Raw genomic sequence first — 23,397 nt, 5'->3', positions numbered from 1 at the left:
GTGGGGAAAAATCGCACACCAGGGCTTTGCACCAGCTAGGTAAGCACCTGATACTGAGCCACAGCCAGGCCGAATGACTCGATTCCTAAAATGTGCATTTCTAAGGGTATGTGATGTGAAACCAGGAACCAGAAAGCAAAGTTCCTTAACATTGGTTGTTTCTGGGCTGGAGATGCAGTTTAGTGCTAGAGTGCTTACCTAGTATTCACAAAGCCCTAGGTTCGGTCTTCAGCACCTGAGTGACCCTAGTGTGGTGATGCACACTTATAATCCCATAATTTGGGAGGTCACGAGTTCAAAGTCATCCTTGGCTACAAAATGAGTTTGAGCCCAGCTACAGGAGACCCTGTCTCAAGATAAAAGAAGGTTGCTTCAGGGCAGGAGAGATGGCTCAGTGGGTCTAAGAACACTGGCTGTAAGCCAGCTATGATGGCACACACCTTTGATCTCAGCACTTGGGAGGCAAAGGCAGGTGTATCTCTTAGTTCGAGGCCAGTTCAGTCTACAATGAATTCCAGGATAGCCCTGGCTGTCAGGGCTACAGCCAGGGTTACACCGAGAAATCTTGTCTCAGAAAAACAACACTGGCTATTTGTCCTGAGGACCCGGGTTCAATTCCCTGGACTAACAAGGTGGCTCACAACCACCTATATCTCTAGTTCCAGGGGATCTAATACCTTCTTCTGGCCTTCATAGGCACACATACACATAAATAAATAAATAACACAAATCTTTCTCTAAAAGGTTGTTTCCACTCATACTATAAATCTCAACGTTTTTAGTTTACTCTGTAGTTTGTCTACAGAATTACATTAAGCTGATAAACCAACCGTTGCTCAGATGTCATGTGACCTGTGGTTGCTGCAGATCAGCAAGGCTTATGGGTGACAAAGGGAACTTGAACTTGTCACTCAGCCAGCCACAAATTAGCAAGGGAAACGCTACACCCATGCACTGTCCTACTTCTTCCCAAAATGTCACCCATCTTTAGGGACAGGCTGAGGGTATCCTCATGGCGTAGCAGCTCCCCTGAGGCTCCAGGCACACGTGGAAGGGTCTGTCCCAGCAGCAGCTGACACGACTCTGCACACGGTGCTAGGCGATAAGTGCACAAGTGACGACCTGGGAAGGACGCTTATGAAACAGACCCGGTGCCATCAGGGATGAGCGCACCGCCCGGAGGATGCTGTGCGCTTGCCTGATTTTGCTGATCGCATCTGTGAGTGAACGTGCATCAGGGGTGTGCTTTTCCTTGTGAGCTTATGCTGCAGTCGGCGTCAGCCAAACCAAGAGCTGAGGTCAGGGGACTATAAACCCAGTGGATCCAACGTCACTTGAGGCAAGGTCACTGGAGGGTCTCCATGGTCCTCCTGGTGTTTGGGCATACCAGGGTAGTGCAAGGACTGGACTCCTCCAACAGTGATTCTCCTGGGCCTCCTACACTGTTAGATGTATGGCTCAGGGACCCTGAGAGATCCCCCACTGAGTCCCTCAGGTAATGGGGAAGATTCTTCAACTGCCTTCAGCAAGTGAGACATTCCTGCGGCCACAAGCCCAGGACACACAGCTTCCAATGCCACCTAGCATGCCCCACCATCTGCAGTAGGGACAGGACCATGGGAGCACAGGGAACTTCCTAAGGCGGGCGGCCACCAGCAGCAGAGGCTACACTATGCCCTCACATGCATTCAGACCTCAAGAGGGAAGGCAGCATTAACCACATGCCCAGATCTAGTCACTGGCTCCTTCTGGGGCACACGTTAGGCCCCCAGACCCCCCCTCCGCCCCCATCCTAATCTGAGAAACACCAGGACCAAGTCTTGGGGCTTCCTTTCAAAGAAGGGCTGGGTGAGCCGGGCTCCTGCCACTCAGCTCCCCTAGCCACCCCGCAGTGACGGAGCCAGGGTGCTCCTGGCTGATGTGTCACGCCGCCGTTCAGGAAAAGGGAAGGACTTAAAACCTTCCACGGCTGGAAAACCACACTCCCCATGTGTTCTGACCACGGCACTCCCCACTTCCAATTCTCCCTCCATTTGAGTGTGTGTGTGTGTGTGAGTGTGTGTGTGAGTGTGTGTGTGTGCAATATGCATACATGTCTGTTCTACTTTGGGTGCATGTCTGAAGAGGGGCGATCTTGCATGTGGAGGTCTGAGGCTGAGGTTGGTAATATCCTTGATTGCCCTACCACCTTATTGACGGAGGCAGGGTCCATCTTTTAATCAAACCCAGAGCACGCTGATATGGCTGGTCTCGCCAGCCGGCTTGCTCTGAGGACCCACCTCTGTGTTTGGGGGCTGGGATCCTGGGTGGGCCGCCATGCCCACCTGGAACTTCCATGGGTTCCGGGGATTCAAATTCAAGCAGTGAAACATGTGCTTTAACACACACCAAATCATGTCCCCAGCCCCCACTCTGAGATCATTGGCTGGGAAATAAGGACAGTTCACCATACACCCATATTTTCACAGCCTGCGTGTTCACTATAGCTAGTGTGAGACAGCTTGTCTCTGTTCACGGTGAAAGGATGCCCACCCACCCAAACAGCTCCTCAGATCTCAGCGGACACTCTAAACACCCAACAGCCTGCCTCCCTGACCCAGGAAAGGAGACACCATCTCTGGGGCCCAAGGAACTTTCTAGAATGATAGAAACAGTCTCTCAGTGGGCCATTGGATTTGTGGCTGCTTGCACCTCTCAGAACCCATCAGGTGGGAACCCGGAAATCTGTCAACTGGGTCATGTATGGACTGATCCTCAGTGTCTCCTGAGGAGGGACAAGGACGGCCAGCCCCATGCTATCACCATCATGGATGACATGAACCTGGGAGGCGCATACCGAATGCTGTAAAATGAAAAGTACTTCGCTTTCAAGCTATGAGCAGAATAGCCTGGCTTAAACTTCACTGGGTTCACGGTTCCTGTCCGAGACAGGCTCGTTTCCAGAGCTCCACCAAGTGGCCGTTGATGGACTTGCTGTCAGTGGACTTCAAGCCTCTGGCTGCACAAGTCAGGGGAGGAGCCCAGGTGCCAGGAGGGGGCATGCCAGGTAATTGCTTTCAGCTTGCCAAGCCCAAGGCTCTCCCACAATGGCTTCAACCTCAGACAGTGTGGGCACCGGCTAAATATCCCCGAGCAATCCCATTGATGTCCGCCAGCTCCACTACAGGATGGATTTACACGGAGAAACACTGATTTCTAAGCATGAAGTTGGGCTCCTACACACAACACTTATCCCATGATCCTTAGCAAATGTGGGTCTGGGGATGACAGTCGGTCTTTGCCACACCACGGCTAAGCTGAAGGACATGGTTCTGGGATGTGGCATGGCTCCCAGAGGGATGGGGGTCCTGTCACTGTTTTCCCTCTGCTGTGGAGGATACCTGCAGCCAGGGCTGTTCTCTGGCTGCCTTCTTGCCCCAAAGGCCCCAGACTACAGTCTTGTGGAGCTCTGGAGGCAGGTCCTTGGCATTCTAGCCAGCAGGGGCTAAGACCTCGCATGCTCCAGTGGTAAGGTATGGCTGTTCTGTGTGCAGGCTGTTCTGTAGGTGGGACTGCTAACTACCATGAGGGGCTTCCAGGTCACACCTGCTGTGGCAGACGCTGCAGCGGCTTCTTAGCAGGAGTCTTGTCTCAGGAACCTGGCACTTTGTCAGGTGTCCCCAGATTCCCCTCCACTGTGCCTTCAGGGAAGCCCAAGGATCCTGGCCCTGCTAAGTGAGCCTGGGTTATTTAGCTGTGGGTTCCCAAGTCCTGCGTATGAGATGCAGGCAGCCAGGATCTCCTCAGGACAAGGATCCCCTCAGTTCTTGGGCATCCCTGACGCCCCCTTGGTCAGCCGCACATACAGGTTCAGGTCTGAAACTCCTGTAAACAGGACACAGGCTCTCGACTAACACAGGAAACTCAAGACCAATGTGATGGTTTGTATCAACTTGATAGGACCTGGACTCACCTATGAGACAAACCTCACATGTCGGTCAGAGACTTTCTAGATTGGGTTAACTGAAGCGGGACCCTCCCTAAATGCAGGCAGCTCCACTCCACAGGCTGGCATCCCAGATAATAAAAAGGAGAAAGAGAACAAAGAGTATCAATACCCATTGCCCTCCGCTTCCTGACCACAGACACAACGTGACCAGCAGCGTCTTATACATGCCTTTGCCTTTCCCACCATGATGGACTGTACCCTCTCAAACCAGGAGAGATCAACCTTCCCCTGAAGGTGCTTCCTGTCAGGTATTAGGACACAGCAATGAGGAAGCAGTTGATACAGTCAACGCAGCACAGGAGGGACCAGGCTGCTGCTGTGGGCCGCAGGAATATATCATAACAACTCAGCTGGTTATGGCAAAGTCCCTACCTGGAGGATCAAGGAACTCCTTCAGAGGAAGCCAAATTCCAAGGAGCTTTTGGTGTTACTTGGCTTGTTATATATCAGCTGTCTTCTATTATGAAAATCATGTGTGCCTTCATAGTTTTCCCAATTGATTTTTCCCTAAGAAGGGCTAACAGTGTGGACTGATCACTCTCTGGACATACACATTCCAGGTATTTGGAGAACAGCCTCAGGAAAGGCTTTCTCTGGAATCAGATATCTCCCTTGGCCACTTTCAAGGACTAGCAGTAATAACAGTCCACATGCAAGTCTCCTGATTTAAGGTAAACTCCACAAGGAGACACCACCTAGGTCAGGCAGACATTAAGTAATAGCTTTACACAATTTAGCTCGGACCCTCCTTTCTTACAGCCTTACTAACTTTATAGACCTTTAACTCCTTACCCAACCACTTCTAGGAATATTTAGATAACCTTCTGCACTGACAGCTATGCTCAGCCCGAACCCCAGTTCAAGTCTCCTTGTAATTATCATCATTGGCAGCATCCCATCAGGTCCATCCCCAGGTGGAGGAAAGTACCTTATCAGAGATACCTCTGTATTCTCTAAGAACAGACTTAAGCATCCAGACTACCCATTTGAGAAGGCCTGGCAGATGTGCCAATTAAGCTTAACTTTCCCCTTTCCCAAACCTTACCTCTGGTTCCAGATCTCCCTTTAACTATCACCAGAGGCATCTAGCTGTACACAGGTTGCCTAGCAACTGAGCACACTTTCCCCCACCCTGCAGAAAAACGGCAGATAGCTTGGACAGATAGGAACCACAGGAAAAAAGAAGACAGTTTTACTTTCTCCCACTGACCTAGCAACTTATAGATTCTCAACATTTTCTACCAATCACGTTTAAGACTATAGCTGAGCACATAAGATCCCTCTTCCTAGATATTACCCAAATTTAGCCTTTAGTTTATTCATTTCCCCATTGGTCATTTCCCTTTGGGGTTGTAAATGATAATTAATGGTTATTGCCCTTCTATGTGATTCTTATCACCCCTCCGTTTGACCCTGGAATCCTGCCTTTGCCCTGCCAAGGGACTACTGCTTGTAAGTGTATATATACCGGGACTCCCAGGGCACTGGCAGAAGAAGATTTGGAAGAAGAAATGACTAGACTAAGAGCTCTGTGTGCTGAGATTCTATTTCCCGAAAATAGTCCTCACCGTCCGTAGTTTCTCTCCTGAGCCCCTGGGACGTATGGTATTAAGGCTGGTCCTTCTAGTACCGAACAAGAGGCTGTGACTACGCACACTCACACAATGCAGGCACAAATGCACACAACCATGCAGCCCCAAGGCAGCTCTCTCTGCACAGCAAGCTGAGGGTGGTGGGAAAGCGTCACAGGCGCAGACACAACTCAGGACTGTGCTTGCCAAGGGCTCAGCAGGCTTGGGCTCACACCATGGCTTCACTCTGAGACTGCTTGTACCTGACTCAGGCTACATGTCGGGGGCGGCCGCGTGTTAGAGCCTCTCAGCCCACAGCTAGGGAGGTGTTAGAGCCTCTCAGCCCACAGCTAGGGAGGTGTTAGAGCCTCTCAGCCCACAGCTAGGGAGGCGGACAGCAGAAAAATGATAGAGTAACCCCAAGTCCTTTCATTTAAGGAGGCAATGGTGAAGGGTGGTGTCCTAGTTAGGGTTACTATTATTGTGATGAAATGCCATAACCAAAGCAATTTGGGAAGGAAAGGGTTTATTTGGCTTACACTTCCCCCACATCATAGGTCATCACTGAAGTTAGTCAAGACAGGAACTCAAGCAGGGAAGGAAGCTGGGGGCAGGAGCTGATGCAGAGGCCATGGAGGGTGCTGCTTACTGGCTTGCTCTCCATGGCTTACTCAGCCTGCTTTCTTATAGAACCCAGGACCACCAGCCACAATGGTCTGGACCCTCCCCCTTCAATCATGAATTAAGGTAATGCTCTACAGGCTTGCTTACTGTCCAGTGTTACGGAGGCATTGTCTCAACTGGGGTCTCCTTCTCTCAGACGACTCTAGCCTGTGTCAAGTTGACATAAAATTGGGCAGCACAGTGCCAGGTGGTGGTGACGCACGCCTTTAATCCCAGCACTCGGGAGGCAGAGGCCGATGGACTTCTGTGAGTTCGAGGCCAGTCTGGACTTCACAGAGAAACCCTATCTCAAAAAACAAAAACAAACAAATCCCAAATTCAAAATCAAATAAACAACAACAACAACAATAACAAAAATTACTGGTGACGTGCTCAGTTGATAGAGGGCCTGCCTAGCATGCACAAAGCCAGGAGTTCCAACCCCAGCATGGCATGAACTAGGTGTGGTGGTGCATACCTGTAACCCCGGGGCTTGCGAGTAGAGGCAGGGGGATCAGGAACTGAAGGTTATAGCGCCAGATGCCAGACTCAAATCTGTCTCAGATTCCTAGGAAGGGCCTGCAGCTGTCACTACAGAGCCGGTCAGAGGGTCACTTGGTAGTGTACTGGGGACACAACACCGTGTGGCCAGCACTCCCTTGGGTGGGACAGTCTATAGCACCTGTGAGGAAGTCACAGTGGCCCAGGACAGAGCCCAGGCCCAGTCTGCACAGCCTCACTAGCTGCAGGTGAGGACTAGCTCCAGATAGATGAGACACAGAATAACTGGAGCCCGTTAAGTGCAGGCGCTTGGACCAAAGAGCCTGTTAAACAGCGTGTCCACGTCACTGAGTGAGGGAAGATGCCAGACAGAGAGCTGAGACACCAGAGATAGCTGGGGAGCAGGTGGGAAGCAGAGGTCAGGAGGAGTCAAGCCCAGCACAACGAGGACTGAGAGTCCACAATGGAGAATCACCAGACACAGAGCTTCTGCCACGTGGCATGAACCAAGACTGGACTCACACCAACCTTTCAATCCTTGGTCTCAATTCCAGACCTGGTGTTCCTCTCCTGCTTTTCTATAGCCCTGACATGGAACAGGCTTCAACCAGGTCACTCTGTGAATCTCTTCCTCATGACCCCTGGGCCGCCACATCCGGAAGACGACAGTTACAGGAGGCATTGGGCCCTCACCTTAGTCAGCATGCCATAATATGGCAAGATGACCCTCCACCCCTCATCCAGCCTCTGGGCCACACACTGAGTCGCTACCATAGCCCCTAGATGCCAATACCCGATAACCATCAACTTTTCAAACTGCAGGGTCACCGAGTAAGGAAGGCACTGGAGAAGGGTAAAACAGGGTCTGTTTGCTACTGCCACTCTGAGGACTTTCAGGGAGAAGCGTTGGCAGTGCGTCCTGGAGGAGATGCTACAGAGCAGCTCAGTTGTGTGGTACCTCTGCCCATCCCTGTACAAGACCAACACTGCAGCAGCCTCGGGGTTCGAAGGAGTTGGGGTGATCTGCCAACTAGCTAGGAGATTTGACAATGTTCCTACTTGAGCCTGGTAATGGCACCAGCCTTGTACACGTGCCCCAAATACCAAACTACGTGTTTTGTTGTTGTTTTTTCATGTGCAATGGTATTTTGCCTGCAGGTATGTCTGTGTGAGGGTGCCACATTCCCTGGAACTGGAGTTACAGACAGTCGTGAGCCACCATGTAGGTGCTGGGAATTGAACCCAGGTCCTCTGGAAGAACAGTCAGTGCTCTTAACCATCGAGCCATCTCTCCAGCCCCGAACTACATGTTTGAAACAGCAGAATTATAACACAAACCTCAAAAAAAGCTGGGCTTGAAAATGTAAAGACGTGGCAAAGTTGCGAGGGTCAGAAAAGTCACCACTGTTGACACAGTATGAAATGACACTGAGCAGCTGTCTGCTCTGTCCCTGGGCTCCGTCTCTTTTGAAGAGGAAGCATAAGGTACATGGCCTTTTGTGTCCCGCTTGTCCTGAGTGTGATGTCTCAAGGGCCTCCCAATGCAGTGTGTCAGAACTTCATTTCTCTTCATGCGACATGATGTCTGACTGTAGAGACAGATATGTGTGCTGTTCTGGTTGCTTCCACCACCTGGTGGTGTGAATGGGTCTTTGTGAGAAGGAGGGTCAGCCTGTGACATGCTCCCTGCCCCCAGCTCCCAGCGCAGTACAGAGGACCGGCAGCTGTGCAAACGGAGACGCCTGGGGACACCTTGCTGCCCAGACTATTTGTGGCCTATGGCCAGGTGATGACAGCACGAGTGACATCCAAGTGTATCCTTGCCAGGCATGTTGACGCACACCTTCAATTCCGGCTCTCAGTAGGCAGAGACAGGTGTATCTGTGAGTCTGAAGCCAACCCGGCCTATATGGTGAGTTCCAGGTCAGCCAGGGCTACATAGTGAGAAGCTATCTCAAAAACAAGATCAACCAATTAAACAAAAACTAAGGTGTGTCCTCAGAGAGGTGACAGGGAGGAAGGAAGCCACCATGCTCATCACAGGCTCAGTCGGGGAAATTAACAAACGATGGGAGCGGGGAGGGGAAAGCCAGGGTGGAGGCAGCCAAAGCCTCCCAGCTAACGGGGAACCACAGTATGGCAGGGAACACGGAAGAAGGAAGCCACATCTACCCACTGCCCCTTCCCTCCTTACGCAAACCTTCAGTGTCCTTCCCCTCCTTCCTACACAGCAGAGACGCTGCCCTTAGTGTTGGGGCCCCAGTGAGCCAGGGCTGCAGGCTGTGCAGGTCCCGAGCACAGCAGCATGAATGCACAATCCCAGGGCAGCGTGAACATGCAATCTGGGGCCACATCTTCCTGAATTCTGAATTCCCACAGTGGCATGTGCATGCAATCCAGGGGCCACATCTTCTTGAATGCTTACGGCAGCATGAACTTGCAATCTGGGGCCACATCGCCCTGACTTCTATTACCAGGTCAGAGCAAAAGTTCAGATCAGCACTTTGGCGGCTGACGGCCCACGTCCAGGAAATCGAAAGCTTAGGCAGGGGTCGCAAGTTGAAGAAGTCCTTGTGATACCAAGGAAGTGGTCCTGAGCTGGGACGGAAGTTTGACTGGGAGGTTGTTTGTGGCCAGGGGGCCCTGTAACAGCCATGGGAACCAGTTTACCCAGCACCACTAGGGGAGCCACAACCACTGACTTTCCTGTCACACTTCTGGGGCAACCCGAGCATGGGTGCTATCATCACTCATCTCACAGGAGGGAACTGAGGCCTGGGGACGGGGTGCCTGCCTCCAAAGATCACACACCAGTGAATGCACAGAGAGCAGCCACCACAGTTCCATTGCCCCACACCTGCGCACTCAGCCTGAGGACCCAGCACAGCTCAGGAAGGAAGCACAGGACTGGAGGACACGCAGGGCCCTCCCACGGTGCAGAGCCTTGGGGGGAGGCGTCTGTGCCCTGCAGTCCGGTGAGACTCCAGTGCCTAAGCTGCTGACACTGAGGAAGGCCGCTCACTACCTCACTTCCGCTCAGGCTGAGCTGCAGGGCCTCTCGTCCACTGCCTGTCCCCAGAGGCTCCTCCCACTGGGCCCAGAGGTGCCCAGTGACAAGCAGAAGATGCCTCCAGAAGAAGACTGACACCACAGGGTTGTCCCTTCACCAGGGGACAGGGTATATGACAGGCAGAGGGTACAGCAGCAGGCTTCAGAGCGGAGCGTGTACTTCCCTTACCAGCAGGTAAGAGTCCCCACCCAACCTCCACGCCCCGCCCAGGTCCTCCCTATGCCCTGCCCAGTCCCCAGGCGAGGGCCCAGGCACTAGCACTTTGGGACAAGGCCCAAGTGAGAGGCTGGAGAGTGAGCCACGTGCCTCTCGAGGCCGCATCCTCTCATGGAAGCCTGACAGGCAAGGGGCACTGGGAAGGGCCAGAGGTCACTTAGGGACCATTCTTGGGAGGGATACAATAGGATTTTGCAGAATTGTCAAGAGCCATTAGGAAGGACACAACCAGTGGCCACACAGAGAACTGGGGTCAAACACGGAAGTGCCAGAGGCAACCCCAACACAAAGCAGTGAAGAGTGGCCCTTTGTAGCCCCATGAGCTGAATCTGCCATTCTGAACTCACGGCCAGAAGGCCGACACAGCAATGTGGGCTGAGAGATGTCTTCACCACACATCAGGCAGAAAGGGGGCAAGAGAGGGTGCAGTGAGTGTCCTGGAGGAGAGAGGCCACTGGGAAGAAGCCTCCTCAGCCATTAGGGTCTCCTCAGACTTCTCTCCCACTAGAGTCAGATTCTTCCTTCCTGGGGCAGTATCCTGGCAGCATCCAGGGCTGAAAATGCACTCCAGAGGAATCCGGGTCCCCAGTTAATGGCTTTCTAATCCCCCTCGAGTCAGAGAGCAGTTGGCCCCACAGGGACTACCCAGAGGCCCAGGCTGACAGTGCTGGCATGGCTCTCCCACAGCACTCAGGAGGCTGAAGGAAGTGTCGGAGACCAGTGCCACAGGGCAGCCTGGGGCTGACGCCACGTCACCAGCCTGCAACATGAAGTAAGCCGCAAACGTGTGCGCACATGGGGGTTGGGGTGCAGATGAAGACCACTGCATTTCAAAACTTTAAAGTGTTCCCAGGACTGTTTACCTCCATTCGGCTGAGGCTCTCCCTCCAGAACTTGGTGCCTCCGCTCTGCACTCCTCCCAGCCAGCATCACGGCATCCCGGGCAAGGCCCGGTGAAAAGGATGCTGGACACCAGCAAGCTGACGTGCCTTCTGGCATCATGTCCAGGCAGAGCCCCACTCCATGCAGCCCCAAGATGCAGCTCAGGCCATCGGTGTGCAGGGTAATAAGGGGTGCCCAGTGTCACCTGCCATCCAGGCTGGAGTATTTACTGTCCTGAGTCACTCTGTGTAAGGGACAGAGGGGCCAGACCCTCATCCACATGGCAAGGTTCCAGGAGCTGGTTTGCTCTGGTTGGGAGGACTTTTCCTGGCTGGGTGGGGCTCCAGCTCCTATTTTAGGTTGCAAATGTCTTTGCCTTCTGGGAGTGGCCAGCACACTTCTGCAAGGAAGCTCTGGAAACCCTCAGACTCACACACACGTCACTCCTCCACCTCAGAGATAGGTCCATTTGGATTCTTCTAGGTCACATGGTCCAACCATAGCCCGCTTAAACACAGTGTGTGGTTTGGATGACTCCAGGCCAAATCCTGTTTTTCCTTAGGAACTGTGGGTGTCTGTGCCAGTCTGTCTTTGGCAACTGTTGAGCAATGGAGGGAAGACTGGATGAACAGAGAGCATGCCCCAGCCTCACAGCAGCCCCCGACAGCTGACGGAGCCTTGTGTGGACCCTAGGGCCTGGCACAGGTGAGCACTTTTTATTTTTAAGTTCTGGGGAGAGAGCAGCCCTGCCCACCCAGTTTGTCCTCCTGCCTCGCACTTACCAGTGAATGTGCCCAGGAGCCATTTATGGCTGTGGGAAGTTTCTGAAAACCAATTTCTTTATGGTACAGGTCAGTTTCGTTAAGTAAAAGAAAATTCTAGACTTTGGTATGGCGATCCAGCTTCTTCCTGAAGGAAGGGTTCATGGTGGCTCTGGTCAGCTCCCACGTGAAACGGGGAAAGGCCAAGGACGGCGAGAAAGCACAGCCAATGTCGGCAGGGCTGTCAGGCTGATCGCTACGGGGGGATTTTCACCAGGGGGTGGGGGGGGAGAGGCTGGGGTGGCAGAACATAAAGACTGTTCTGTAGGAGGCACATCTGGAACGTGTGACATAAAGACTGTTCTGTAGTGGGCACATCTGGAATGTGTGCTTGCATGGGGCGGGAAACCTGAAAACAGAGAAGTCTTTTGGGTGGACTACAGCAGGGTGAGGTGGAATCGCAGACAGCGGGAACGGGCAGGGGCTGGGAGGGAGCCACTGGGAACTGGGCGATCAGGCCGACCACCTCTGCACAAGGCAGGCTTTGTACTCAGATGGGTTAGCGCTATGCTCCGGACACGTGTCCCTGTGAGCTAAGGCAAGGAGAGCTAATAGTTGTCCAAGCAGGTTCAGCTCACTTCCTAAGACCTCCAAGAAGATTCTCCCAGTGGTGCTCTGAAGTGCCTCCTTGAGGCCAGTTAGTGAACCCAAGACTTGAAGGGGAACTTGCCTCATCACCTCCCAGCAGACACATGGGGGCACAGCTGTGGTACTGATGGCTCACTGGCCCCCAGAGACAAACACCCGCTCCTTCGGAAGCGGCAGGAGGCATGGAGTCTTTGTTCTTTCTGGAGAAATTAACTGACACAAGCCAAGCACCCCACTGCCCTCCTAGCTCCTCTTTTGGGGCTCACCTGTTTGTCTCTGGCTGGCCAGAGAGGTTCCTTGTGCCCACACCTAGCTCAGGCAGGATGTCATCAAGACCGAAAATAAACAGCTGGTCAAAAGAGCCAGAAAGAAGCCGGGCGGTAGTGGCGCACGCCTTTAATCCCAGCACTCGGGAGGCAGAGCCAGGCGGATCTCTGTGAGTTCGAGGCCAGCCTGGGCTACCAAGTGAGTTCCAGGAAAGGCGCAAAGCTACACAGAGAAACCCTGTCTCGAAAAACCAAAAAAAAAAAAAAAAAAAAAAAGAGCCAGAAAGACCTGTAGTTGGAGGAAGGATCGACGGGGAGGTGCCACGGAGGGCAGGCTGCAGAGAAGCCATCATTTTTACTCTCAGAAGCCCTTGCCAGACTCCTTCGCCGTCCCCTCTTGCCGTCACTACTGGGGTACCAGATACTGCAGAGTGAGGGCAGGAAAAGGTCTGAGCATGTGCCCCTACCCCCCCCCCACCCCCGGAGCCTGCCACTGTAGTATGAAGACACCCTCCTCAGTGGCTGTGCACATCCTCACAGAACCAACAGTGAGTGAATCAAGACTATAGAAAGCCACAAAATACCAAACACCTCCTGGCGACCCCTGAACTACTCCAGCTCCGCCCTCCCTCCAGGCAGCCCAACACAGGAAGGCTCAATCTCTTGGTTGGTATCTGGGGCAAATGCTGCTTTCGGGGAAACTCCGGATCACCCACTCTAGCCACAGGCATCGTGCGGGTTTCTACTCAGCGGCCAAGTAGCTGTTTGAGCTACTGGATCTCAGGACAGCAGAGGGTCGGTCTCAGGTGGCACCTGGTGACAGGGACGGTTGGCTCTAGTGCTGAGGGCCGGTACCACAGTCCTGAACAGGAATTTAAAGGCCAGCTTGCTCCTCAGCACTCCCCAAGCTCAGCTGTGTGGGAAAGGTCACACACAGCCATGTGTAAGGCAGAAAGGTGGCAGATAACCAGCAAATGCAGAAACCTCCCAAGATCCTGGTCTCACCCTGTCTGGGTCCATCCCTCCGCTCCCATCTCTGGTGTTCACAGAGGGGAAGCTGAGAAAACACAGGCCTTCAATAACCACAGAGTGCTCCCACTGAATACGCTGCCAGGGAAGGAGTGTGCTAGGGTTCCTGAAAAGAGGGGGAGGCGTCTGCACAGGAAGGGTCCGCCTTCTTACCCACAGGCCCATGGAGCTTCCATTCTGCAGGAAGCACGAAGCCTGTGTGAGGCCAGGCAGGTCTGCCCAGCTGGGCCACTGGTCACTGGACTGGAGTGCCAGTCTGGCCCACAGCACATGGGGACCAGGAGGAGTACTGAAGCTCCTAGAGGCCAGGGTCTGTGTGTACGTGTGCATGTGTACACACAGTTTATGTTGGTGTGTGCCCAAGTGTGCCTATTTGTAAAGATGTGCCTGTGTGTGCACACACATCTACATGTCAGATGTGTCTGGCATATGCATGTTTGTGTTTCAGTGTATCCAGATGCCTATCTACCTGTGTGTGTGCACATGCACACTTGTGTGTTGGTGCGTGCCTGGCTATACACACATGTGCATGCATGTTTGCATGTTCATGTGCCTCTTGTATACACACATGCACACACATCTACATGAGACAAAAGGCACATGTACCTTATCTGCAAGATTTGAAAAAGAAAACAGGAAACTGCTTTTATCTTTATCTTAATGAAGGCAATTTTCTCAATTTCTAAAAAAAAAAGTATAGAAACAGATAGCCTTGGGACCAAAAGAACAATCAAGGACAGACAGACAGGCCTGCGCTGTCCACTGTGATAGCCATTAAATCCCTCACTGCCCTTCCAGATCCCTGGGCTGGGGGGTCAGAGGCTGGTGGCCCCTAGCTGGCCCTACACACCACCGTGATGTCAGTCCAAGCTCCCCCAGGGTCCCACCTCTGTGCAGAGGGTTGACTGGGGGCTGGAGTGGGACATCAGGTCATGTGTTTGAAGCAGATACAGTGACTCACCAGCGGGTCCGCCCCAGTCTGCAGGGCAGGAGACGGGGATGGAAACATTTACAGAGCCAAGGCCAGAGGCGCTAGAATGGCTAAGTCCTGCCAGAAGGAGGAGACAGCTGAGGGACGGAGGGAGGTGGGGCCTGCAGGGTGCAGCACAGTGGGTCAGGCACAGGAACCCATCTCCCAGGGCAGCTCTGGCTTTCCAGGCACCAGCTCTGGACTCAGCTCCCCAACCCACTGTCCACCTCTGAAGTCTCCCACACCGTGCTCCCAGGCCTCCCATGGCCTTGGCTGGCAGTCTGTGGGGAATTACAGCAAACCTATGATTCCTCAAAGACTCACTCTTGAGACTGATGCTACTGTGGGGGTAGGAGGGAGCCAGCGAATCCTGATGTGGCCTGTGCCTCCACCTAGGATGCCGAGGCCACCTCACCCAAGGTACCACACACACATAAGGCCAGCCATGCTACCTGCGGGTCACACAATCGAATCTCACACATTTACGCTACATATGTGCAGAACTTGTGAGCCCTGCTGGAAAGATCTGCAAGTGTGGCTTGGAAGGGTCTTTAAGAGCATCGCTCCCATGCGGGAAGGGCTTGGGAAGCATTCTCATGGCCTTTGGAAAATGTCCTGTACTGTACCCACCCCCTTCCCCCACCTAAGCAGCGCTGCGTAAGTGAGGGGGCCACACTTACAGGAACCATTCTGAAGGGCTATTTACAGAGTGGTGGCCAAGAACCATTGTAGGAACACAACATTCTCAGACGCTAGCCTTGGGGAGCTCCCAAGAGACGCACAGCTGACCTTGGCAGCCCTTCTGCAGGGCTCTGGAGGCCCGGGGTTCTCAGCCTGAAATGCATCCATGGAGTGTCTGTCCCTCTTCTGGGGCATTCTAGAGTCTCTAAGAATGCTAGATTGAGTTGTGGTAAGAGAGTGGGACGGTGCAGCTACCCTGGAAGATTGGCATCTTCTCATCTGACCTGGTTAGTCACATCACTCTCAGATATGTGCCCCAGAAAAAAGGAAAGTGTTTGCACTGGAGGGCTGAGAGCAGCTGAGTAAGAGCGACTGCCTGACACTGTCCGACTTCTAAGTGACAGGAAGAAAGTACTAGTGGGCCAGGCAGTGACAACCAGGACACACGGTGCCAGGGGTAGGCGCCTCGTGTGCACAAGAAAGCAAGACCCGAAGGCTCCACACAAACCTACCATGTGCTAATCTGGAAATGTCCAAGTTGCACGACACAAAGCAGGCAAATGGCTGCTGGGGCTGGGCGCCAAGGGCGATCAGTGAGGGAGCTGTGTCGAGCGAGGGCTGTGACCAGATCCAAGGTGGCGCCTGCCAAGAAGTGTGTCACTTCTACAAGTTCTTTAAAATTATCTCAGCCAAACTAGGCTCAGATCTCGTGGTATTAACCCCCAGGCTGACCCAGGCAAATTAAAGCAGGCATAGTTGCCCTCCTGCACATATGAACTAAGGTTCAAGTACATCGCCAGAGACAAGTACGCCAGAGCACCAGTGTGCAGCGTTATCCAATGAAAGAATGCTGGGAGCCGAGCTCGGGCTGGCTTCCCTGTGTAGCCCCGCTGCCTCTCTCACCTCTTCCCATCCCGCTTGGGGTGGACTGGAGGAAGGGCAGTTGAGGAATGGTCAAGGCTACAGAGAAGCCCTGGACATAGAGTGCCAGGAGAGGGGGCAGACGGCTGGGTGGAGAAGAGCGGTTTGTGGAAAGTTTGACAGTAGAGGGCTCAGTGGCCATGTCAGGGAGAATATGCTGGTCAAGGGGCCAGCCAGGTGGTCCCGTGGACAGACGAGGTGCTGGCTAGGTCTGGAAGCATGTGACCCTGGGCTCCCAAGAAGGGCTAGACCCTCCTGACCTTAACAAAGACAGACAGTAGCAGGGCATTAAGGTCTACAGGGGGCGCTGTGCACAGGGAAGTCACACTTCATGAAGTAGATGGCTCTTGGCTACTCCCTCCCTAGCTGGCCTCTGCAGGACAGGACCGGACCGGGAAGCTCTTAGGGCCAGGGAAAGAGACCAGTTCACCCAGTCTGCATGAGTACCCACTCTCAAGGGACCAAAGCACACGACGGCACTTCTGTGAAACCCTCAACTTGAGCAGGCCAGGTACAGGAAGCAGAGCCCCCATGCATGGCTGCGTGACACCAGTGTCCACCCTCAGGAATCCATCCTTTCCTCTCCCATTCCCAGCTGGGAAAGGATACTGGTACCCAGTACATACTGGTACAACAGTTCCTAGTTGGAATGCTGAGACCCAAGAACTGGGTGATGAAGCCCACTTTGTGTGGGCCCAGATGATGCTAGAACATTCGGGACCTGAGTGAGGCCCCTCCACCCTGGGTGACAGCCTGCAGGCTCCTTCCTCTGGACTAAAGCACACGGTCTCAGAGGAACAAGTGCAGGCACCACACTGGTCCACCGGCTGAGAACCAGAGGCAGAGCTTACAGAGCCAGCCAGGAGGGCCTAGGTGACGGATGGCTGCAGACAGTACCCAGGAGCACACCGCACACCCGAGGCATGGAGTGGCTGCAGGGTTACATCAGATGTCTGCCCGGCAGCTCTGCTTCCTGACCGTGGTCAGAGATCACAAGACAACTTCCCATTCCACCTGACAAGACAGACTTCAGATTGCTTCCTCCCGAGCCGGCCATGACTCTTCATTTCCACACCGCTGGCTCCGTAAGCACTGGCAGCTGGAAGCCATCACAGCCACTGCTGTGTCTTTTCAGACTGAAAGAGATAGATACGATGAGGAGCCCGCAGGCCCACGGGGAGTAGCAAAGGCTGGTCAGCGGCGGCGGCACCATAAACATCCAAACACACCTCAGACTCATCAAAGTCAAGTCCAGTATGGCGTCACAGGGCCAAGCATGGTCACCTTCCTGCTGCTCAGGACACCCAGAGAGAACTGTCCTCCAGGTCTGAGGGATGACGGGGTGAACAGGACAGCAACATACAGTGGTGAGCTGATGACCAGGGCAGGATCCTTAAGTCCAGAACCCAAGAGGCTTGTAGACAGACAGAGGCTGGCCCAGATTCCTGAGTATAATAGCATATATTGTGAAATGCTCAAAATTAGTTTAAAAACAAAAAACAAAACAAACAAACAAACAAAAAACATTTGTAGGGGCTGGAGAGATGGCCTGGTGGTTGAAGAGCACTGGCTGTTCTTCCAGAAGAACAATTGGTTCAATTCCCAGCACCCACATGGTGGCTCAACATTGTCTGTAACTTCAGTCCCAAGGGATCTGACATCCTCTTCTGACCTCAGTGGGCACCAAGTATGCATATAGTACCCAGACATACATACAGGCAAAACAACCATGCACATAAAATGAAAATAACAATAATTAAAAAACTTAAATGATAACAAATTATAAAAACAAAGAACTTGGGGCTGGCTCAGTGGTTGAGAGTGCTTGCTACTTTTCCAGAGGACCTGAATAACCCCAGTTCCAAGAGATCAACACCATCACCTCATTCTGGTCTCCTCAGGCACCTGCAAACACACACACACACACACACACACACACGCATGCACGCACGCACGCACGCACGCACGCACACAAGCATAAAGCATTCCGAGGTGTGTGCACTCCTGCCTTTAAGTTCATGCCGGGAGAAGACCCACCTGCCCTTCTCCATCCCCTCTACACAGCGCTCCCCCCTGCCCATCCCCCTTTCCTGTCTCATGTCTTTGGTCAGGAAGCTGCGTGCAAGTGAAGCAGTATCTCCCTCCTTGTTTCCTATGAACAACCACTGTTGTAGCCTTTGGTTTTTGTTATTGTAGAAACACAGGTTCTTCATATATCATACGGCAGCAAGCAGCAGGCATCTTGGACCATAAGCATGAAACAGGAAGAAAGAGCAGGCGAACTGAAAGTGTGGCTGGGCTTTGTACCCTCAACGTGTGCTCTCAGCAGAGCCCTAACTCCTAAACCTCCTCAAACAGCGCCACCAACTGGGGACCAAGTATTCAGATACCTGAGCCTACTGGGGACATGTCATTCAAAACCCCAGAGAATCACAAAACCTCCGTCTGGGTACAGAGCAGCCACATCGCCAAGTGTGTGGCAAGCTCTGAGGCGCCCAGCAAACCATGCAGGCTGTTACTATTCGGGGGGAAGCTGGCTGGTTATAGGCATTCTCTATTTCAGTCACACATCAGTAAACTGTAGTCACACCGTGTGCATGAACCAGCCCAGGCCAACACACACACACACACACACACGCACGCACATGCACGTGCGCACGCGCACACACACGCACACACGCGCACACACACACACCACCCAGACATGTGGCCCATCTTCAGAGCAAACAAAAGCTGGCTCTGGACCTAGGCCAGCCTTCAGGAGTCCCATTAAAATTACGGCTGCAGTTTTATCACACTCAATTTCCTGTGAATAAACAGCAATACTATTTCCTAGCCTCCACTACTATTTAGTTACATTTTAGAGGGAGGAAGGGAAACGAAGGGTATGGAAACAAAATTATTTTATTTACCAAAGATGGGCTGGCAGGGCACTGGGGCTGCCAGTGTCCTTATTTAAAGCCCTGCCCAGGAATTTACCGCGACTAAGTGATTTCTGGCCAATAGGGCAGGAGGCCTGGCTACCCCTGGGAGTTCCCTCTGCAACATGGCACCCCAGTTCCTAGAATATCTCAGTCTCAGATGCAAAGGCATGCCTGTGCCAGCAATGGCAACCAGGGCTGGTGACTCAGTGCGGGGCCCTAAAACCCTGTTCCCGGGAAGCTGCCAGCTGAACCCTTCATGGGAGACAGGCCACTGCCAAGAGCCACGCTCAAAGGCCACTGTTAGCTGCTGAGCAACAGTGGGGGTCCTTGTGGGTCAGCAGTGAGGGTGCCTGGCGCTTCTCTCGACTCATCCTGTACCTCTTGTTGGAGACTCTGAGCCCTTGCTCTTGACACCAAACTGGGCCCTGACATCCTTCCTCCATTCACAGAGGCTGGCTCTAGGCTCCCTCTGGAAACCCCGCCCCTTGTGCAGCACAGGCGTCCTTCACTGGGCCAGCCAGGTGGCCACACAGCATGTGCTTCTGTTTCAGGTCTGACAGCTCTCCTGAAGATGGACCGCCACAACATGTCCTGGATCCGCTACCCTAGCCATGTGTCCCCAGCTGTGGAGGACGTCATTGCAGCACAGACCATCATTTCTCGGTGCATGCATGTGTATGTAGCAGTGTTTGTCCCACTGGGCCTTGTGTCGGGGCTCTTCAGTCTCATCGTGTTCATCCAGGACCGTACTAGGCTGGGGGTGCTGGACAGGCTTCTTGCAGGCCTCACAGTCACTGGCATCTTTGTGACTCTACTGTCCCTCAATGCTGCTGGCCGGCCTGATTACATGTCCACGACAAACCTGGGCTGTGGGGCACTCTCATTCTTCTCCAACGTCTGCTACTTTACAGCTCAGCACCTGCAGGGGGCCATGCTCGTCCTATCTCTTCTGCCGGGATCTTCAGGCTCCCGGCTCTTGGCGAGGCCTGTGGCAAGCCTAGCTGCCATCGGGGGCTGCGCTGTGTGTAGCTCGCTCATCGTGGTGTCCCTGCTGGGCACATCTGGGGAGCTGCACACAACCACCATGTGCCAGGTGGATCCACTGACTGCATGGCCGGAATACGAGATTGTCAAGTTCAGCCTAGGCTTCGCATTTGCCTTGAGCTTCCAGATGGTTCTCTTTCTCCTGCATGCTGCACAGCCAGCCTGGCGGATGGCTCCTGCTCCGAAGGACACAGCTTCTGGGTGCTGGGTGGTACTGGTCGTGGCTCTCAACATGTCTGCCTGTAGACTCTTCTATAATGCGATCCTCCTGCATCGGGCCCAGCTGAAGCTTTGGAAGGATGTGGGCTCCCCCAGAGATGAGCTGTTTATGAACCTCGCAGAGCTGGTCCTGTCTGCAGAGAGCTGCATCAACTTGGTGGCCACCCTGCTCCTCCACACACGGTGCAGGCTCAGGTTGCTGGGCCTCCATGAACGCCTCACACAGAGATGTAGGCGGGGAGCGGACAACAGCATGCCCTTGAACAGAGTAGGGGGCTAGACAGGGCCTGCCTGCTGGCACAAGCCACACCCCTCCCTGGTGTTCAGGGAAGAGTACCTTTCTAGGGAGCCTGGGCAGGGTTCATATGGTCTGGAGAGTGTTTAACAAGCACGAGCTTGCCTTCGTTCACCTCAACCTATGCAAAACAAGACAGTTTCTCTTTTCAAATCAACAGACGCACCTTGTGGAACATTCGAGTCAAGGACACAAAGGCATGGGTACAGAGGCTGACCAGAGACCATGGGTCTGCTGGAGGGTGTCCTGACTATAATGGCCATGTGTGCCTGCTGGCTGCCATCCTCCATTCCATAGCCCAGTCCGATGGCACAGGAAGGGCACTGTGGAAATAAATGCATAACTTGTTTGTTTCTTTCTTTTTTAAATAATGTGTGTACTGGTGTTTGCTTGCATGTATGTCTGTGTGAGGGTGTCAGATCCCTTGGAACTGGAGTTACAGACAGTTGTGAACTGCCATGTGAGTGCTGGGAATTGAACCTGGGTCCTCTGGAAGAGCAGCCGGTGCTCTTAACCACTGAGCCATCTCTCCAGTCCCACAGGCTCTCATTTTAAGTCAGGCTGTAAATTATAAAAGCCAGCTTTAGCTGAAGTTGTGCTCACTTGGTGGCATGCTGCCTGGCATTGAAGAAGTGCCGGGTTCCATCCCCAGCACTGCATGCACTGGGCGTGGTGTTGTATACACACACACAACTTTGAGCAGGGTGTGATGGCACACCTCTATAATCCTAGCCTTCAGGTGGTTGAATCAGGAGGCTCAGATGTTCAAAGTCAGCTAGGTGTACATGAATGAGACCCACACAAAACAAGGGGCTCCACTTTTTTGTTTCTTGAGACAGGCTCTCACTACACACAGCCTGGGCTGGTCTTGACTCCTGATCCTCCTGCCTCGGCCTCCTGCATGCTGGGACTCCATGCCTGCATCACCACACCTGGCTACTTACGTACTCTATAGCTACGTGACATTCTGCTCCTATGTAGCTGTCGCCATAGCTTTCAACTGCCCGAGAATTCCTGCCCAAAACCTCCGTTAGGTTTGCCTTTGAAAAAAATCTGTCATCTCTGGGGCTAGAGAGATGGCTCAGCAGTCAAAAGTGCACAGTGTTCTTGCAGAGTCAGTTCCCAGGAACCACAGCAGGTGGCTCACAGGTGCCTGTCCTCCATCTCCAGGGGATCCAATGCTGTCTTCTACGGCACCTGTACTCATATGCACGCACTCCCCCAACACATACATAATCTAAAGAATGCAAATAAATCTTTAAAAAAAAACTGTCATCATAGCTGGAGTGTTGAGATTATCACCATAAGTGGAAGGTCACTGAAACAGCTGGTTTCCATCCAGTGACAACGGTGTCACACAGGGTTGTGCTGCTACACTGAGAGCCGGCAGGTACCCATAGCTGCTGAGAGCTCCAGTATATCCAATGTTGGAAGCCTGGTCACCAGTGTGGTTTCCTCAGGGAACTTTAAGAGGGGAGCCCAGTGGCTTCTTTCTGGCTTCCTGTCTCAACATGTGATCTCTATGTCCAGTGTGCTCTCACCACCAGCTCCTCCCAGGATCCGATCAGCTTCCCCATGACCCCATCTACTCCCACCACGATCCCATCAGCTCCTCCCACGATCCCATCAGCTCCTCCCACGATCCCATCCATTCCCATCACGATCCCATCAGCTCCTCCCACGATCTCATCCACTCCCATCACGATCCCATCAGCTCCCCCACCACAATTTATCTGCTCCTACCAGGATTCCTTCAGCTCCCACCACTCCAGCCATAGTTCCATCTGCCCCTGCTAGGATTCCATCCACTACCATAAAAAACAGGAATGGCTTTGCAGAGGCTAAATTGGCAGGGCTCCCTAATCTTGGATTTCTAACCTCTAAAAATGAGCTACAAAACATCCCCTTCTTTATGAAGTACCCAGCCTCAGCTGTGCTATCACAGCAACGAAAAACTGACTAAACACCCGAATTCCAAGACATGTCTGTCCTCTGGCCGGGGAAGGTACTAACTAGCCCTCTGGCAGCTCTGGGATTGGCTCAGCACACAGCCAGCCATTGGCTGCCCCGGGTCAGCCTACACCCTCACTCCACTCCCATTCAATGTAGCCAGAGCTGAGCTGACTACCAAGCAGGTTCTGGGGTGCTCTCTCCATTGTGGTACCCTATTCTCCAAGTACCATATCCCAACAACATTGACTCACTCACCCTTCCGGGAATCCAGTCTCTATCCCTCCACTGATCCCGCCTGTCCTGCTAGGCTCAGAGCTCCTTCCTGTGCTGTGGACCAGAGGATGTCTCAGGAAAGAAGCTGGTGAGTGCAGGCCATCGCCCCAGCAGGACCAAATTCTGCACAGCGGGTCCTTCTGGTATCACAATAGTCATTCCCTGCATTTGGCCGTTTTTAGTGGTTCGTGGTCAGTTCCCTCACGTTCACACTCACGGCAGATGTGGAAGTTGCTAAGTTAATTTATAAATACCTGCCATGATGGATGCCTACAGCACGTGGCTCAGAAGAAGAGAGGTGACAAAAAACCTCCGTGTGCTCAGGCTACTGGGAGCAGTGGGTCCCAGGGCCGGAGCAGGGGACAGGACAAGCTGCAGCTCTCAGCTCTGAGCGTCTCAGCATTCCAGGCACGGAGTGCATTTAGAAATCTGACCACAAAGCCTGAGCCTGCATCGGTGGCTCTCAGTAGGGTCCTGGTCTTTCAGCTGTAGTGTGTAGACCAGAAGACAACCTCGGTGTCA

The 23,397-nt window shown here is 53.2% G+C and overlaps 2 protein-coding genes across 7 annotated transcripts in view; one reads left to right on the top strand and one right to left on the bottom strand.

Annotated features, from left to right (window-relative positions):
* Nucleotides 1–23,397, bottom strand: part of CUNH7orf50 (chromosome unknown C7orf50 homolog) — a 107,530-nt gene that overhangs the window by 38,929 nt on the left and 45,204 nt on the right. The window lies entirely within an intron of this gene.
* LOC128120369 (uncharacterized) lies at nt 43–23,397 on the top strand. 6 transcript variants are annotated; one of them, XM_052754263.1, is made up of 4 exons: nt 5,169–9,967; nt 10,697–10,781; nt 11,454–11,596; nt 19,643–23,397. In XM_052754263.1, exon 4 carries the CDS (start codon nt 19,663–19,665, stop codon nt 20,632–20,634), a length of 972 nt encoding a protein of 323 aa, XP_052610223.1. In that variant the 5' UTR covers nt 5,169–9,967; nt 10,697–10,781; nt 11,454–11,596; nt 19,643–19,662; the 3' UTR covers nt 20,635–23,397. The 6 variants fall into 6 exon arrangements, with proteins under 6 accessions (XP_052610225.1, XP_052610223.1, XP_052610224.1 ...); XM_052754264.1 differs by lacking the exon at nt 10,697–10,781; XM_052754261.1 differs by having other exon boundaries at nt 10,697–11,596.

Source organism: Peromyscus californicus, unplaced genomic scaffold (genome assembly GCF_007827085.1).
Source record: "Peromyscus californicus insignis strain IS unplaced genomic scaffold, ASM782708v3 Scaffold_2__1_contigs__length_46816999, whole genome shotgun sequence".
In the NCBI taxonomy this organism is placed as follows: Eukaryota; Metazoa; Chordata; class Mammalia; order Rodentia; family Cricetidae; genus Peromyscus; species Peromyscus californicus.
Note: the sequence above shows the minus strand (reverse complement) of the source record. Positions and strands in the feature narration are given on the sequence as shown.